Source organism: Eucyclogobius newberryi, unplaced genomic scaffold, assembly GCF_026437365.1.
Source record: "Eucyclogobius newberryi isolate DKJ021-1_F unplaced genomic scaffold, fEucNew1.0.hap1 SCAF_49, whole genome shotgun sequence".
NCBI lineage: Eukaryota > Metazoa > Chordata > Actinopteri > Gobiiformes > Gobiidae > Eucyclogobius > Eucyclogobius newberryi.
In genome coordinates, this window is record NW_027316156.1 from 423907 (window position 1) to 440000 (window position 16094).

General features: G+C 49.9%; 1 protein-coding gene across 3 annotated transcripts in view; it reads left to right on the forward strand.

Annotated features, from left to right (window-relative positions):
- Positions 1–995: 995 nt before the first annotated feature.
- Positions 996–16094, forward strand: part of LOC140380581 (unconventional myosin-VI-like) — a 153439-nt gene continuing 138340 nt past the window's right edge. For 2 of the 3 annotated variants that reach the window (XM_072464447.1, XM_072464448.1), the window contains exons 1-5: positions 10481–10604; positions 11316–11385; positions 13720–13793; positions 15064–15193; positions 16002–16094. The exon at positions 16002–16094 is cut by the window's right edge and continues 13 nt beyond it. In XM_072464447.1, the coding sequence (XP_072320548.1) occupies positions 10488–10604; positions 11316–11385; positions 13720–13793; positions 15064–15193; positions 16002–16094 (484 nt within the window). In that variant the 5' untranslated portion in view covers positions 10481–10487. Of the gene's footprint in view, positions 1075–10480; positions 10605–11315; positions 11386–13719; positions 13794–15063; positions 15194–16001 lie in introns of those variants that run through there. The other variant, XM_072464446.1, reaches the window with a different exon arrangement.

The following is a 16094-nucleotide window of genomic DNA, read 5'->3' on the forward strand; positions in this document are numbered from 1 at the left end:
CTGTGTATTTTCTGTTCATCTGTGGACTCGTCTAAACACTCTTAAAGCGGACGTCATAGTGAAGTTCAGGCCATGTTTATCAGACCCAAACAACAGCGATATAAAACACAGATAATTCTTGTGCAGACGAACAACATGCTGCTGTTTTGCCTGTTTTTCCATGTTTTCATCAAATAAAGAACTTGAGAACGATCTTCGCCTCTCGCAGTCTGTACAGACTAAACACCGACAGGAATAAGTCTGGACGAGGAGAAGGAGAAGATTCTGTAGCTGGACTTATTTTTTTAAAGTGCTAAGTAAATTTCATTTAATTATAAAAAAATCATCTGAAAAGGGGAGTGAGACAGGGCTGTGCCTGGTCCCTCCCCCTGTTTGCTGTGTGGAACCATTGACTCAATTTATGAGACAATCAGAAATAATTCACAGAGTTACAGTCGATGGGACGGAACTTAAAATGACCTGCTGCAGATGAAGCTCTATTGTATTTGCACATGCTCAGCTAGAGCTTCTCCTCTGCACATGCTCAGTTAGAGCTCATGTTAGGGGGCGGAGCATGAACGGGGCTCTGAACACGCCCACAGACTGAGCAGCTCTGGAGAAGAAGCACCGAGCTTCCTGCAGTTCTGCTCAGCGCCTGTAGAGGCTCCAGCAGCAGAAGAGAGGGGGAAACTGGATTATTTAGATATATTTTTGAACTATTGTGTAAATATTAGATTAAATTGGATTCATAGACATCGTTTTAGGCTGAATATTCTTTCCCACATTATTCTCTTTAGGCTGTTCTACACTCACAAAATGGCCGCCTCGGCGTCAGAATCGCTCTAGCGTTTCTTTCGCGGGTCTGTTTCCGGGTCACGCAGCGGGTCTGTTTCCGGGTCACGCAGCGGGTCTGTTTCCGGGTCACGCAGCGGGGCGGGGCGCAGACGGTGGCCGAGCAGAGCGTCTCCTGAGCGGACACCGAGCATCTGGAGCGCCCGGAGGCGGTGCGGACACGGGACAACTTTACCCCGCGTTTATCCGCGTTTCACCGGGAAACGAGCCGCTGCGGGGCCCTGACACTTCACCGGAGCCGAGGTAAGAGCCGCTAAACACGGGGAGCTAATACCGAGCGGCGCCGTCAACTGTCACCGCTTATGGAGGCTTTAAACCGGGGAAACAATCCTCTTAAAGGCCTCAACTTCCACGCAACTTGTTCCAAATAATCTCACAACAAGTTTGAAACATTCCGCCGAAGGAAAGACGCGCGCGCCTCAGAGAAACAACATCGATTCCGATCAGAAATCTCAGCCTTCCCCTTCTCACCCGAGTGTCCATTGAGAAAAAGTACTTTTCAACATTTTATTACGAACTAAACGGCGCATGGGTCGAATCATCTGATATTTAGTTGAAGTTTTGAACGTTGAGGCGTGTGACGGTGGTTTCGGCTTGAGTTCAAAGTGAGAATAGTCACGTATTTTCTGTCAATGTTCAACTTTCTGAGGGAAACCCTGCGGCGACGCGCTCGCGCTGGATGGAGCGCTCAGCCGATAATGACACATGGAATGATCATTAAACGTGTTTGAAAAGTGATTGTGCCGCAGCCGAACAGACGCGTCGTGTTTGACCCGCGCCGGACTCACGCCCGGAGCCGCCGGAGTCCAAAGATGTGACGCCTCAGTGGTCATCACGCTGAAGTCACGAGGAAGAAAGTTGTGGCATCCATTGGCGTGTTTCTCTATCAGGTTCTGGCATGTTGTCTCTCGCTTGATTAGCCGGGTGCAGGCCTGCTTCTACCCGGCTTCTACCCGGCTTCTACCCGGCTCTGGGTGCGTGGAGCTCGGTGTATTGTGGCGCCGGGGTCCGGTGGATGTGGCCGGGGCTCGGAGCTCTGTGTCCGGGTAAAGGGGCCGGGCCGAGCCGCAGGTTGAGCCCGGGTTTGGTGTTATGTAAGCGGCTCTTTGTGGGAGGCGGACAATGGCTCATTCTGGAGCTGAAAAGAAGCCACTTTCACAGAGACATTCTTAAAGTGACAAAGCAAAGACAATATTGACTCAATTTGATTCTATTTTCATCATTTTGCCTTTAATCCGCGACTTGTCCTTTTGTTGTGGAGGATTTCATCTTTAGCACAATAAAGACATCGAGTCTATGATTATAATGTTTTATCACAAACACTTTAGTCATAACTATTCTCTCTAGAAGCTTCTGTCTCATATTTACTCCTTTTATTAGTTTCAAATGTGTTTAGTCCAAATGTTCAATAGCAATAATGGACTAAACCGGGTCTAAACCGGGACTAAACCGGGTCTAAACCGGGACTAAACCGGGACTAAACCGGGACTAAACCAGGACTAAACTGGGTCTAAACCAAGACTAAACTGGGACTGGACTTTGACCTCTGACCCTTCTCATGTTATGAAGCTGCTTCATCACATTTTTAATGAGGCCAGAGTCCAGCCTGTAAAAGGTTTAGAGACGTTTATAATTCTCTTCTCCTGCTCACATGCTCAGTTAGAGCTTCTCCTCTGCACATGCTCAGTTAGAGCTTCACTTCTCTGCACATGCTCAGTTAGAGCTTCTCTCCTCTGCACATGCTCAGTTAGAGCTTCACTTCTCCTCTGCACATGCTCAGTTAGAGCTTCACTTCTCTGCACATGCTCAGTTAGAGCTTCTCTCCTCTGCACATGCTCAGTTAGAGCTTCTCTCCTCTGCACCTGCTCAGTTAGAGCTTCTCTTCTCCTCTGCACATGCTCAGTTAGAGCTTCTCTTCTCCTCTGCACATGCTTAGTTAGAGCTTCACTTCTCCTCTGCACATGCTCAGTTAGAGCTTCTCTCCTCTGCACATGCTCAGTTAGAGCTTCTCTCCTCTGCACATGCTCAGTTAGAGCTTCTCTTCTCCTCTGCACATGCTCAGTTAGAGCTTCTCTTCTCCTCTGCACATGCTTAGTTAGAGCTTCTCTTCTCCTCTGCACATGCTCAGTTAGAGCTTTTCTCCTCTGCACATGCTCAGTTAGAGCTTCTCTCCTCTGCACATGCTCAGTTAGAGCTTCTCTTCTCCTCTGCACATGCTCAGTTAGAGCTTCTCTCCTCTGCACATGCTCAGTTAGAGCTTCTCTCCTCTGCACATGCTCAGTTAGAGCTTCTCTTCTCCTCTGCACATGCTCAGTTAGAGCTTCTCCTCTGCACATGCTCAGTTAGAGCTTCACTTCTCTGCACATGCTCAGTTAGAGCTTTTCTCCTCCTCTGCACATGCTCAGTTAGAGCTTCTCTTCTCCTCTGCACATGCTCAGTTAGAGCTTTTCTCCTCTGCACATGCTCAGTTAGAGCTTCTCTCCTCTGCACATGCTCAGTTAGAGCTTCTCTTCTCCTCTGCACATGCTCAGTTAGAGCTTCTCTTCTCCTCTGCACATGCTCAGTTAGAGCTTCTCTTCTCCTCTGCACATGCTCAGTTAGAGCTTTTCTCCTCTGCACATGCTCAGTTAGAGCTTCTCTTCTCCTCTGCACATGCTCAGTTAGAGCTTCTCTCCTCTGCACATGCTCAGTTAGAGCTTCTCTCCTCTGCACATGCTCAGTTAGAGCTTCTCTTCTCCTCTGCACATGCTCAGTTAGAGCTTCTCTCCTCTGCACATGCTCAGTTAGAGCTCATGTTAGGGGGCGGAGCATGAACGGGGCTCTGAACACGCCCACAGACTGAGCAGCTGCTGGAGAAGAAGCACCGAGCTTCCTGCAGTTCTGCTCAGTGCCTGTAGAGGCTTCAGCAGCAGAAGAGAGGGGGATCAGATGTGACAGTCATTTTAGATTTGACGATTGCCCTGAACGGTCAGGTCAAAGGTCAAAGGTGATAAAAGGAGTTAATGTGTCATGACTCACTGTTCAGACATAAACCACAGAGTCCTCCACAGCTCCAGCCTCAGGCACACCAGGACCAGACCAGGACCAGACCAGGACCAGTCCTGGTTTAGTCCTGCTTTAGACCTGCTTTAGTCCTGCTTTAGTCCTGCTTTAGACCTGCTTTAGTCCTGCTTTAGTCCTGCTTTAGTCCTGCTTTAGTCCTGCTTTAGTCCTGCTTTAGTCCTGCTTTAGACCTGCTTTAGTCCTGCTTTAGTCCTGCTTTAGTCCTGCTTTAGTCCTGCTTTAGTCCTGCTTTAGTCCTGCTTTAGACCTGCTTTAGTCCTGCTTTAGTCCTGCTTTAGTCCTGCTTTAGTCCTGCTTTAGTCCTGCTTTAGTCCTGCTTTAGTCCTGCTTTAGTCCTGCTTTAGTCCTGCTTTAGTCCTGCTTTAGTCCTGCTTTAGACCTGCTTTAGTCCTGCTTTAGACCTGCTTTAGTCCTGCTTTAGTCCTGCTTTAGTCCTGCTTTAGTCCTGCTTTAGTCCTGCTTTAGACCTGCTTTAGTCCTGCTTTAGTCCTGCTTTAGTCCTGCTTTAGTCCTGCTTTAGTCCTGGTTTAGACCTGCTTTAGACCTGCTTTACTCCTGCTTTACTCCTGCTTTAGTCCTGGTTTAGTCCTGGTTTAGACCTGCTTTAGACCTGCTTTAGTCCTGCTTTAGACCTGCTTTACTCCTGCTTTAGTCCTGCTTTAGTCCTGCTTTAGTCCTGCTTTAGTCCTGCTTTAGTCCTGGTTTAGTCCTGGTTTAGACCTGCTTTAGACCTGCTTTAGTCCTGCTTTAGACCTGCTTTAGACCTGCTTTACTCCTGCTTTAGTCCTGCTTTAGTCCTGCTTTAGTCCTGGTTTAGTCCTGCTTTAGTCCTGCTTTAGTCCTGCTTTAGTCCTGCTTTAGTCCTGCTTTAGTCCTGCTTTAGTCCTGCTTTAGTCCTGCTTTAGACCTGCTTTAGACCTGCCTTAGACCTGCTTTAGACCTGCTTTAGTCCTGCTTTAGTCCTGCTTTAGTCCTGCTTTAGTCCTGCTTTAGACCTGCTTTAGACCTGCTTTAGTCCCGCTTTAGACCTGCTTTAGTCCTGCTTTAGTCCTGCTTTAGTCCTGCTTTAGACCTGCTTTAGTCCTGCTTTAGTCCTGCTTTAGTCCTGCTTTAGTCCCGCTTTAGTCCTGCTTTAGACCTGCCTTAGACCTGCTTTAGACCTGCTTTAGTCCTGCTTTAGTCCTGCTTTAGTCCTGCTTTAGACCTGCTTTAGTCCTGCTTTAGACCTGCTTTAGACCTGCTTTAGTCCTGCTTTAGACCTGCTTTAGACCTGCTTTAGACCTGCTTTAGACCTGCTTTAGTCCTGCTTTAGACCTGCTTTAGACCTGCTTTAGACCTGCTTTAGTCCTGCTTTAGTCCTGCTTTAGTCCTGCTTTAGACCTGCCTTAGACCTGCTTTAGACCTGCTTTAGTCCCGCTTTAGACCCGCTTTAGTCCTGCTTTAGTCCTGCTTTAGACCTGCTTTAGACCTGCTTTAGACCTGCCTTAGACCTGCCTTAGACCTGCCTTAGTCCTGCTTTAGTCCTGCTTTAGACCTGCTTTAGACCTGCTTTAGTCCTGCTTTAGACCTGCTTTAGTCCTGCTTTAGACCTGCTTTAGTCCTGCTTTAGTCCTGCTTTAGACCTGCTTTAGACCTGCCTTAGACCTGCTTTAGACCTGCTTTAGTCCTGCTTTAGACCTGCTTTAGACCTGCTTTAGTCCTGCTTTAGTCCTGCTTTAGACCTGCTTTAGTCCTGCTTTAGTCCTGCTTTAGACCTGCTTTAGTCCTGCTTTAGACCTGCTTTAGTCCTGCTTTAGACCTGCTTTAGTCCTGCTTTAGTCCTGCTTTAGTCCTGCTTTAGACCTGCTTTAGTCCTGCTTTAGTCCTGCTTTAGTCCTGCTTTAGACCCGCTTTAGTCCTGCTTTAGACCTGCTTTAGTCCTGCTTTAGTCCTGCTTTAGACCTGCTTTAGTCCTGCTTTAGACCTGCTTTAGTCCTGCTTTAGACCCGCCTTAGACCTGCTTTAGTCCTGCTTTAGACCCGCTTTAGTCCTGCTTTAGACCTGCTTTAGACCCGCTTTAGTCCTGCTTTAGACCTGCTTTAGACCTGCTTTAGTCCTGCTTTAGTCCTGCTTTAGACCTGCTTTAGTCCTGCTTTAGTCCTGCTTTAGACCTGCTTTAGTCCTGCTTTAGTCCTGCTTTAGACCTCCCAAGGAACATGTCCCCCACCCGAAGACGAAGGGACCCTCTCGTCCACCGGGGTGAACGCCAACACGTGGCGGCTGAGCTGAGGGGCTATAAGCCCACACCAGCCCCGCCCACACCAGCCCCGCCCACACCAGCCCCGCCTCTCCTCATGGGCAGCACCAGAGAAGTGACCGGCTCCTCTGGAGATGGTTCCAGAGCCCAAACTGAGCTGGAGGTGAGGCTCCACCTCCAGCTCAAGCTCAGGCTCCTCCCCCCAGCGAGGGACAGTGTGACAGTGTGTTACCATGGCTACAGTGTGACAGTGTGTTACCATGGCTACAGTGTGACAGTGTGTTACCATGGCTACAGTGTGACAGTGTGTTACCATGGCTACAGTGTGACAGTGTGTTACCATGGCTACAGTGTGACAGTGTGTTACCATGGCTACAGTGTGACAGTGTGTTACCATGGCTACAGTGTGACAGTGTGTTACCATGGCTACAGTGTGACAGTGTGTTACCATGGCTACAGTGTGACAGTGTGTTACCATGGCTACAGTGTGACAGTGTGTTACCATGGCTACAGTGTGACAGTGTGTTACCATGGCTACAGTGTGACAGTGTGTTACCATGGCTACAGTGTGACAGTGTGTTACCATGGCTACAGTGTGACAGTGTGTTACCATGGTTACAGTGTGACAGTGTGTTACCATGGTTACAGTGTGACAGTGTGTTACCATGGTTACAGTGTGACAGTGTGTTACCATGGCCACAGTGTGACAGTGTGTTACCATGGCTACAGCTGTGACAGTGTGTTACCATGGCTACAGCTGTGACAGTGTGTTACCATGGCTACAGTGTGACAGTGTGTTACCATGGCTACAGTGTGACAGTGTGTTACCATGGCTACAGTGTGACAGTGTGTTACCATGGCTACAGTGTGACAGTGTGTTACCATGGCTACAGTGTGACAGTGTGTTACCATGGTTACAGTGTGACAGTGTGTTACCATGGCTACAGTGTGACAGTGTGTTACCATGGCTACAGTGTGACAGTGTGTTACCATGGTTACAGTGTGACAGTGTGTTACCATGGTTACAGTGTGACACTGTGTTACCATGGCTACAGTGTGACACTGTGTTACCATGGCTACAGCGTGACAGTGTGTTACCATGGCTACAGCGTGACAGTGTGTTACCATGGCTACAGCGTGACAGTGTGTTACCATGGCTACAGCGTGACAGTGTGTTACCATGGCTACAGCGTGACACTGTGTTACCATGGCTACACTGTGACAGTGTGTTACCATGGTTACAGCGTGACACTGTGTTACCATGGTTAGTGTGACACTGTGTTACCATGGTTACAGCGTGACACTGTGTTACCATGGTTACAGCGTGACACTGTTACCATGGCTACAGTGTGACACTGTGTTACCATGGTTACAGTGTGACACTGTGTTACCATGGCTACAGTGTGACACTGTGTTACCATGGCTACAGTGTGACACTGTGTTACCATGGCTACAGTGTGACAGTGTGTTACCATGGCTACAGTGTGACAGTGTGTTACCATGGCTACAGTGTGACAGTGTGTTACCATGGCTACAGTGTGACAGTGTGTTACCATGGCTACAGTGTGACAGTGTGTTACCATGGTTACAGTGTGACAGTGTGTTACCATGACTACAGTGTGACAGTGTGTTACCATGGTTACAGTGTGACAGTGTGTTACCATGACTACAGTGTGACAGTGTGTTACCATGGTTACAGTGTGACAGTGTGTTACCATGGTTACAGTGTGACAGTGTGTTACCATGGCTACAGTGTGACAGTGTGTTACCATGGCTACAGTGTGACAGTGTGTTACCATGGCTACAGTGTGACAGTGTGTTACCATGGTTACAGTGTGACAGTGTGTTACCATGGCTACAGTGTGACAGTGTGTTACCATGGCTACAGTGTGACAGTGTGTTACCATGGCTACAGTGTGACAGTGTGTTACCATGGCTACAGTGTGACACTGTGTTACCATGGCTACAGTGTGACAGTGTGTTACCATGGCTACAGTGTGACAGTGTGTTACCATGGCTACAGTGTGACAGTGTGTTACCATGGTTACAGTGTGACAGTGTGTTACCATGACTACAGTGTGACAGTGTGTTACCATGGTTACAGTGTGACAGTGTGTTACCATGGCTACAGTGTGACAGTGTGTTACCATGGCTACAGTGTGTTACCATGGTTACAGTGTGTTACCATGGTTACAGTGTGACAGTGTGTTACTATGGCTACAGTGTGACAGTGTGTTACCATGGCTACAGTGTGACAGTGTGTTACCATGGCTACAGTGTGACAGTGTGTTACCATGGCTACAGCTGTGACAGTGTGTTACCATGGCTACAGCTGTGACAGTGTGTTACCATGACTACAGTGTGACAGTGTGTTACCATGGTTACAGTGTGACAGTGTGTTACCATGGTTACAGTGTGACAGTGTGTTACCATGGCTACAGCTGTGACAGTGTGTTACCATGGCTACAGCTGTGACAGTGTGTTACCATGGCTACAGCTGTGACAGTGTGTTACCATGACTACAGTGTGACAGTGTGTTACCATGACTACAGTGTGACAGTGTGTTACCATGGCTACAGCTGTGACAGTGTGTTACCATGGCTACAGCTGTGACAGTGTGTTACCATGGCTACAGCTGTGACAGTGTGTTACCATGACTACAGTGTGACAGTGTGTTACCATGACTACAGTGTGACACTGTGTTACCATGGCTACAGCGTGACAGTGTGTTACCATGGTTACAGTGTGACACTGTGTTACCATGGTTACAGCGTGACACTGTGTTACCATGGTTACAGCGTGACACTGTGTTACCATGGCTACAGTGTGACAGTGTGTTACCATGGTTACAGCGTGACACTGTGTTACCATGGCTACAGCGTGACAGTGTGTTACCATGGTTACAGTGTGACAGTGTGTTACCATGGCTACAGTGTGACAGTGTGTTATCATGGCTACAGTGTGACAGTGTGTTACCATGGTTACAGCGTGACACTGTGTTACCATGGCTACAGCGTGACAGTGTGTTACCATGGTTACAGTGTGACAGTGTGTTACCATGGCTACAGTGTGACACTGTGTTATCATGGCTACAGTGTGACAGTGTGTTACCATGGTTACAGCGTGACACTGTGTTACCATGGCTACAGCGTGACAGTGTGTTACCATGGTTACAGTGTGACAGTGTGTTACCATGGCTACAGTGTGACACTGTGTTATCATGGCTACAGTGTGACAGTGTGTTACCATGGCTACAGCTGTGACAGTGTGTTACCATGGCTACAGTGTGACAGTGTGTTACCATGGTTACAGTGTGACAGTGTGTTACCATGGCTACAGTGTGACAGTGTGTTACCATGGCTACAGTGTGACAGTGTGTTACCATGGCTACAGTGTGACAGTGTGTTACCATGGTTACAGTGTGACAGTGTGTTACCATGACTACAGTGTGACAGTGTGTTACCATGGTTACAGTGTGACAGTGTGTTACCATGGCTACAGTGTGACAGTGTGTTACCATGGCTACAGTGTGACAGTGTGTTACCATGGTTACAGTGTGACAGTGTGTTACCATGACTACAGTGTGACAGTGTGTTACCATGGTTACAGTGTGACAGTGTGTTACCATGGCTACAGTGTGACAGTGTGTTACCATGGCTACAGTGTGACAGTGTGTTACCATGGCTACAGTGTGACAGTGTGTTACCATGGTTACAGTGTGACAGTGTGTTACCATGGTTACAGTGTGACAGTGTGTTACCATGGTTACAGTGTGACAGTGTGTTACCATGGCTACAGTGTGACAGTGTGTTACCATGGTTACAGTTTGACACTGTTACCATGGCTACAGCTGTGACAGTGTGTTACCATGACTACAGTGTGACAGTGTGTTACCATGACTACAGTGTGACAGTGTGTTACCATGGTTACAGTGTGTTGCTTCTCTTAGATGTGAATAGTCTCTGGTTTGGGCCTCACACGGAGCCTGCTGATTGGACAGGAGCTTTTAGAGATTCTTCTTTGTGGGAGGGGCCTAAGGCTCTTTATCGTGTTCTAACTCTTTGTTTATGTCAGTGCAGTTCTCAGTTGTACCAGGAGGAGGCGCTTTGACCTAATGACCTTCTGTTTTAACGGTGCTGCAACATCAAAGCAGACTTCAGAGAATTCATGGTCAAGTGGTCAGATCGGTCACTTCCCCTGGACGACCTGGTCACATGACCTGGTCACATGACCTGGTCACATGACCTGGTCACATGACATAAGTCGTGGCCGATATAGATCGGTGCACCTCTAAATTATATATGTGTGTGTATATTGTGTATGTAGTAGTAGCAGTAGTATTGTGTGTAACAGGAGGATGGAGGACGGGAGGCCCGTGTGGGCCCCTCACCCCACTGATGGTTTTCAGCTCGGGACCATCGTCGACATCGGACCCGACTCTCTGACCATCGAGCCACTCAAAGGAAACACAAAGGTACTTTATACTTCAAGTACTGTCAGTACTGCAGATGGACTACACTCTTTATACTTCAAGTACTGTCAGTACTGCAGATGGACTACACTCTTTATACTCTCGCGGGGCTGAGGTTTGAGGGTGGGACACCGCCGTAGGCGGCGCTAGTAATAAGGACTTAAAAATGTGCGCTCGCGCCTTCGGCGCTTGCGGCCGATATGATCAGACTCCGCCTCTTCGAGCGCCGTATTTTCCGATGCTTTTACAAATTAAAGCGGCGCTTTTAACGCCGTAAATGAGCGCTGCAATTTACGCCAGACGACGCTCCTGAGAGTCTCATCATATTGGCTTTCCATACTTTTGGGTGCGAGCGCTCCAGGTCCAGGTCCAGGTCCAGGTCCAGGTCCAGGTCCAGGTCCAGGTCCAGGTCCAGGTCCAGGTCCAGGTGGTTAGGGTTCATGTCTCTGTTTGTCTCTGTAATGAACCTGTCTCACATACATCAGACTTAAACTGTCCGTCTCCATAGAAACGACCTGAGCGCGCCTCACTAATGTGTCCCTCTGAAAACACAGCTGCAGATTGTTCCTACCTCTGCTCTGGACACTCTGGGATAGTGATGAGGACAGGGACATGAGGGACATCAGGAGCACGAGGGACATGAGGGACATCAGGGACATCAGGGACAACGTCCTGGAGCTTCAGACACTTTTGTTGATATTTTCTGTTTTTCAGACTTTTCTGGCGCCAATAAACCAGGTGTTTCCAGCAGAAGATGATGTGGACAAACAAGTGGAGGACAACTGTGAGACATACTCATCATTATAATTATAAAGACCCCCTGGCCCCTCCCCCTCCTCCTGGGACAATACCTCTGGCCCCTCCCCCCTGGGACAGCACCTCTGGCCCCTCCCCCGCAGAAACATTGTGGTTTGTGGGAGGGAAAAAAATTACAATTAAAGCCGCAAGCGGCAATGATCGGCCCTCATCGTCACGCCGGAAGAGGAGGGGGCGGGGCTAACGCGCCCCAATTGTCCTTTTATTACACCTACTGCTGAATCTGTGACGCTGTCACATCTTCTCACTTTGTTTTACATCAAAAAGACATTTTATTTTGAATTCTTGGCAAAATGTGCGGCTCTGCCGCACAGACACCGTGACTCTTTGAATAAAAATGTGGATAACTTTTGATGGTCCTAAAGATGAGTCTCACCAAATTTCAGGTTAATATGTCTAACGCCCTGAGGGGGAGGAGTTCTACGATCAGATTTTTTTTGGGTCATTTCCTATCTCAATGCATTTTTGGTACATTTGGGGGCGCTGACGCGCCAATTTTTTTTATTTTAGAAAAGGGAAATAGCCAGAATGTAGAGGCACGATTTTTAGAGGTGTGAACATTTTTGTGACTTTTCGTCAATGTCACTGGGTGAAATATAGGGGGGCGTGTCCCGAGAAGAAGAAGAAAGAATAATATTCCGATGCGAAAACAATGTTTCCCATTTTTGGGGACCCTGGTCACTGACGGGTACTTTCGTTAATTTTGAGTGGGCTCCGCCCACTTTGTGTTTTTGGCCCTCTATACAGTAATAATGTTAAATTTTTGCATTACATGTTTATATGAACGGAACATGCAAGAGATGGGGAACGTATTCGTGAGATACTTAGCGCAAATGAGTGCTTTATATGGGGATGACGGCCGCGAAATGTAAAGTGCTCGTTTAGTGCGCACTTTTGCACGGGCTTCACCCGTTTACAACGGTAATGTTCCATTTTCCTACTACTAATTAGTATGCACAGGGCGTGCGTGAGTGAAGGAGTGCGTTAGTGAGTACGCCCATTCACTCATTGTTGACTATTTCTGTCATAGCAGGAGTAAGTATGCATGATCCATGCCTTCGGCATGGGCTAGTTCACTGTACTTGCCAGGGGCGACAGGGCACCAAACATGCGGGCACAGTTGCAACGCGAGCAATAGGCCCTCCGCCCCCTGCTGGGGCTCGGGCCTATCAATACCAGAAGCTTTTTTCAGACGATTTTCCCGTAAGAACTCGAGCTAGAGTCATGTGACTCTGTGGCATTTTGCCCCGTCACAAATGAACTCGTTCTATAATAGTTTTCAGTCTTTTATTCATGAAACATGAAAGATTGTGGCCTGCAGAGGGCGCTAGAGCCCGCAGAGGGCGCTACAGCCCGCAGAGGCCCGCAGAGGGCGCTACAGCCCGCAGAGGGCGCTACAGCCCGCAGAGGGCGCTACAGCCTGCAGAGGGCGCTACGGCGCTACAGCCCGCAGAGGGCGCCACGGCGCTACAGCCCGCAGAGGGCGCTACGGACCGCAGAGCGCAGAGGGCGCTACGGACCGCAGAGCGCAGAGGGCGCTACGGCCCGCAGAGGGCGCTTGGGCGCTACGGCCCGCAGAGGGCGCTTGGGCGCTACGGCCCGCAGAGGGCGCTAGGGCGCTACGGCCCGCAGAGGGCGCTACAGCCCGCAGAGGGCGCCACGGCGCTACAGCCCGCAGAGGGCGCTACGGAGCGCAGAGGGCGCTACGGACCGCAGAGCGCAGAGGGCGCTACGGCCCGCAGAGGGCGCTTGGGCGCTACGGCCCGCAGAGGGCGCTTGGGCGCTACGGCCCGCAGAGGGCGCTTGGGCGCTACGGCCCGCAGAGGGCGCTAGGGCGCTACAGCCCGCAGAGGGCGCTACAGCCCGCAGAGGGCGCTAGGGCGCTACAGCCCGCAGAGGGCGCTAGGGCCCTACAGCCCGCAGAGGGCGCTAGGGCCCTACAGCCCGCAGAGGGCGCTAGGGCCCTACAGCCCGCAGAGGGCGCTAGGGCCCTACAGCCCGCAGAGGGCTCCGTCCCTCCCACACTGGGTCAAATGTCTCCGTCCCTCCCTCACTGGGTCAAATGTCTCCGTCCCTCCCACACTGGGTCAAATGTCTCCGTCCCTCCCACACTGGGTCAAATGTCTCCGTCCCTCCCACACTGGGTCAAATGTCTCCGTCCCTCCCACACTGGGTCAAATGTCTCCGTCCCTCCCACACTGGGTCAAATGTCTCCGTCCCTCCCACACTGGGTCAAATGTCTCCGTCCCTCCCACACTGGGTCAAATGTGAGGAACATTGACTAAGTGTGTCTGTGTTTCAGGTTCTCTCATGTATCTGAATGAAGCCACTTTACTCAACAACGTCAGAGTCCGATACAGCAAAGACCACATCTACGTAAGTCCCTCCCACTGGGTCAAATGTGTCCCCCATCAGTGTGGGTCAAATGTGTCCCCCATCAGTGTGGATCAAATGTGTCCCCCATCAGTGTGGGTCAAATGTGTCCCCCATCAGTGTGGGTCAAATGTGTCCCCGTTCCACACTGGGTCAGATGCCTCTCTGATAAAGCCTTTCTCTTTGTCATGAATGTGAGTGAAGTACAACAGTGACACCTTGTGGCCTCAAAGGGACGCTTCAATGAAAGTTCATGACTTACATGATGTGTTAGATCAGGTCTGTGGAGCGGCGCACACGTGTGTTAGATCAGGTCTGTGGAGCGGCGTACACACATGTTAGATCAGGTCTGTGGAGCGGCGCACACACATGTTAGATCAGGTCTGTGGAGCGGCGCACACGTGTGTTAGATCAGGTCTGTGGAGCGGCGCACACGTGTGTTAGATCAGGTCTGTGGAGCGGCGCACACGTGTGTTAGATCAGGTCTGTGGAGCGGCGCACACACATGTTAGATCAGGTCTGTGGAGCGGCGCACACACATGTTAGATCAGGTCTGTGGAGCGGCGCACACACATGTTAGATCAGGTCTGTGGAGCGGCGCACACACATGTTAGATCAGGTCTGTGGAGCGGCGCACACACATGTTAGATCAGGTCTGTGGAGCGGCACACACACATGTTAGATCAGGTCTGTGGAGCGGCGCACACACATGTTAGATCAGGTCTGTGGAGCGGCGCACACACATGTTAGATCAGGTCTGTGGAGCGGCGCACACACATGTTGGATCAGGTCTGTGGAGCGGCGCACACACATGTTAGATCAGGTCTGTGGAGCGGCGCACACACATGTTAGATCAGGTCTGTGGAGCGGCGCACACACATGTTGGATCAGGTCTGTGGAGCGGCGCACACACATGTTGGATCAGGTCTGTGGAGCGGCGCACACACATGTTAGATCAGGTCTGTGGAGCGGCGCACACACATGTTGGATCAGGTCTGTGGAGCGGCGCGCACACACATGTTGGATCAGGTCTGTGGAGCGGCGCGCACACATGTTAGATCAGGTCTGTGGAGCGGCGCGCACACATGCTAGATCAGGTCTGGAGCGGCGCACACACATGTTAGATCAGGTCTGTGGAGCGGCGCACACACATGTTGGATCAGGTCTGTGGAGCGGCGCGCACACACATGTTGGATCAGGTCTGTGGAGCGGCGCGCACACACATGTTGGATCAGGTCTGTGGAGCGGCGCAGTGATGACCTGTGTGTTTCAGACGTACGTGGCGAACATCCTGATCGCGGTGAATCCGTACTATGACCTGCCCAAACTCTACGCTCCAGAAACCATCAAACAATATCGAGGTCGTTCTCTGGGGACGCTGCCTCCTCACGTCTACGCTATAGGTACTGCAAATACTACTACTACTGCATGTACTACTGCATGTACTACTGCATGTACTACTGCATGTACTACTGCATGTTCTACTGCATGTTCTACTGCATGTACTACTGCACGTACTACTGCACGTACTACTGCATGTTCTACTGCATGTTCTACTGCATGTACTACTGCATGTACTACTGCATGTTCTACTGCATGTACTACTGCATGTACTACTGCATGTACTACTGCATGTACTACTGCATGTACTACTGCATGTTCTACTGCATGTACTACTGCATGTACTACTGCATGTACTACTGCATGTACTACTGCATGTACTACTGCATGTACTACTGCATGTACTACTGCATGTACTACTGCATGTACTACTGCATGGTACACACTAACACTTCAGAGCTGCTCAGGACATGAGGCTGCAGTTTGAAATATCACCACCAGAGAGCACTGTGGGACTGTCAGAACCTGCTGTGTGTTAGTCCTGGTTTAGGCCTGGTTTAGGCCTGGTTTAGTCCTGGTTTAGTCCTGGTTTAGACCTGGTTTAGACCTGGTTTAGGTCTGGTTTAGACCTGGTTTAGACCTGGTTTAGGTCTGGTTTAGGTCTGGTTTAGACCTGGTTTAGACCTGGTTTAGGCCTGGTTTAGGTCTGGTTTAGGCCTGGTTTAGACCTGGTTTAGTCCTGGTTTAGACCTGGTTTAGTCCTGGTTTAGACCTGGTTTAGACCGGGTTTAGTCCTGGTTTAGTCCTGGTTTAGGCCTGGTTTAGACCTGGTTTAGACCTGGTTTAGACCTGGTTTCACTCTTGTTTCAGCGGACAAAGCGTACAGAGACATGAAGGTGCTGAAGATGAGTCAGTCCATCATCGTTTCTGGAGAATCTGGAGCAGGAAAGACGGAAAACACCA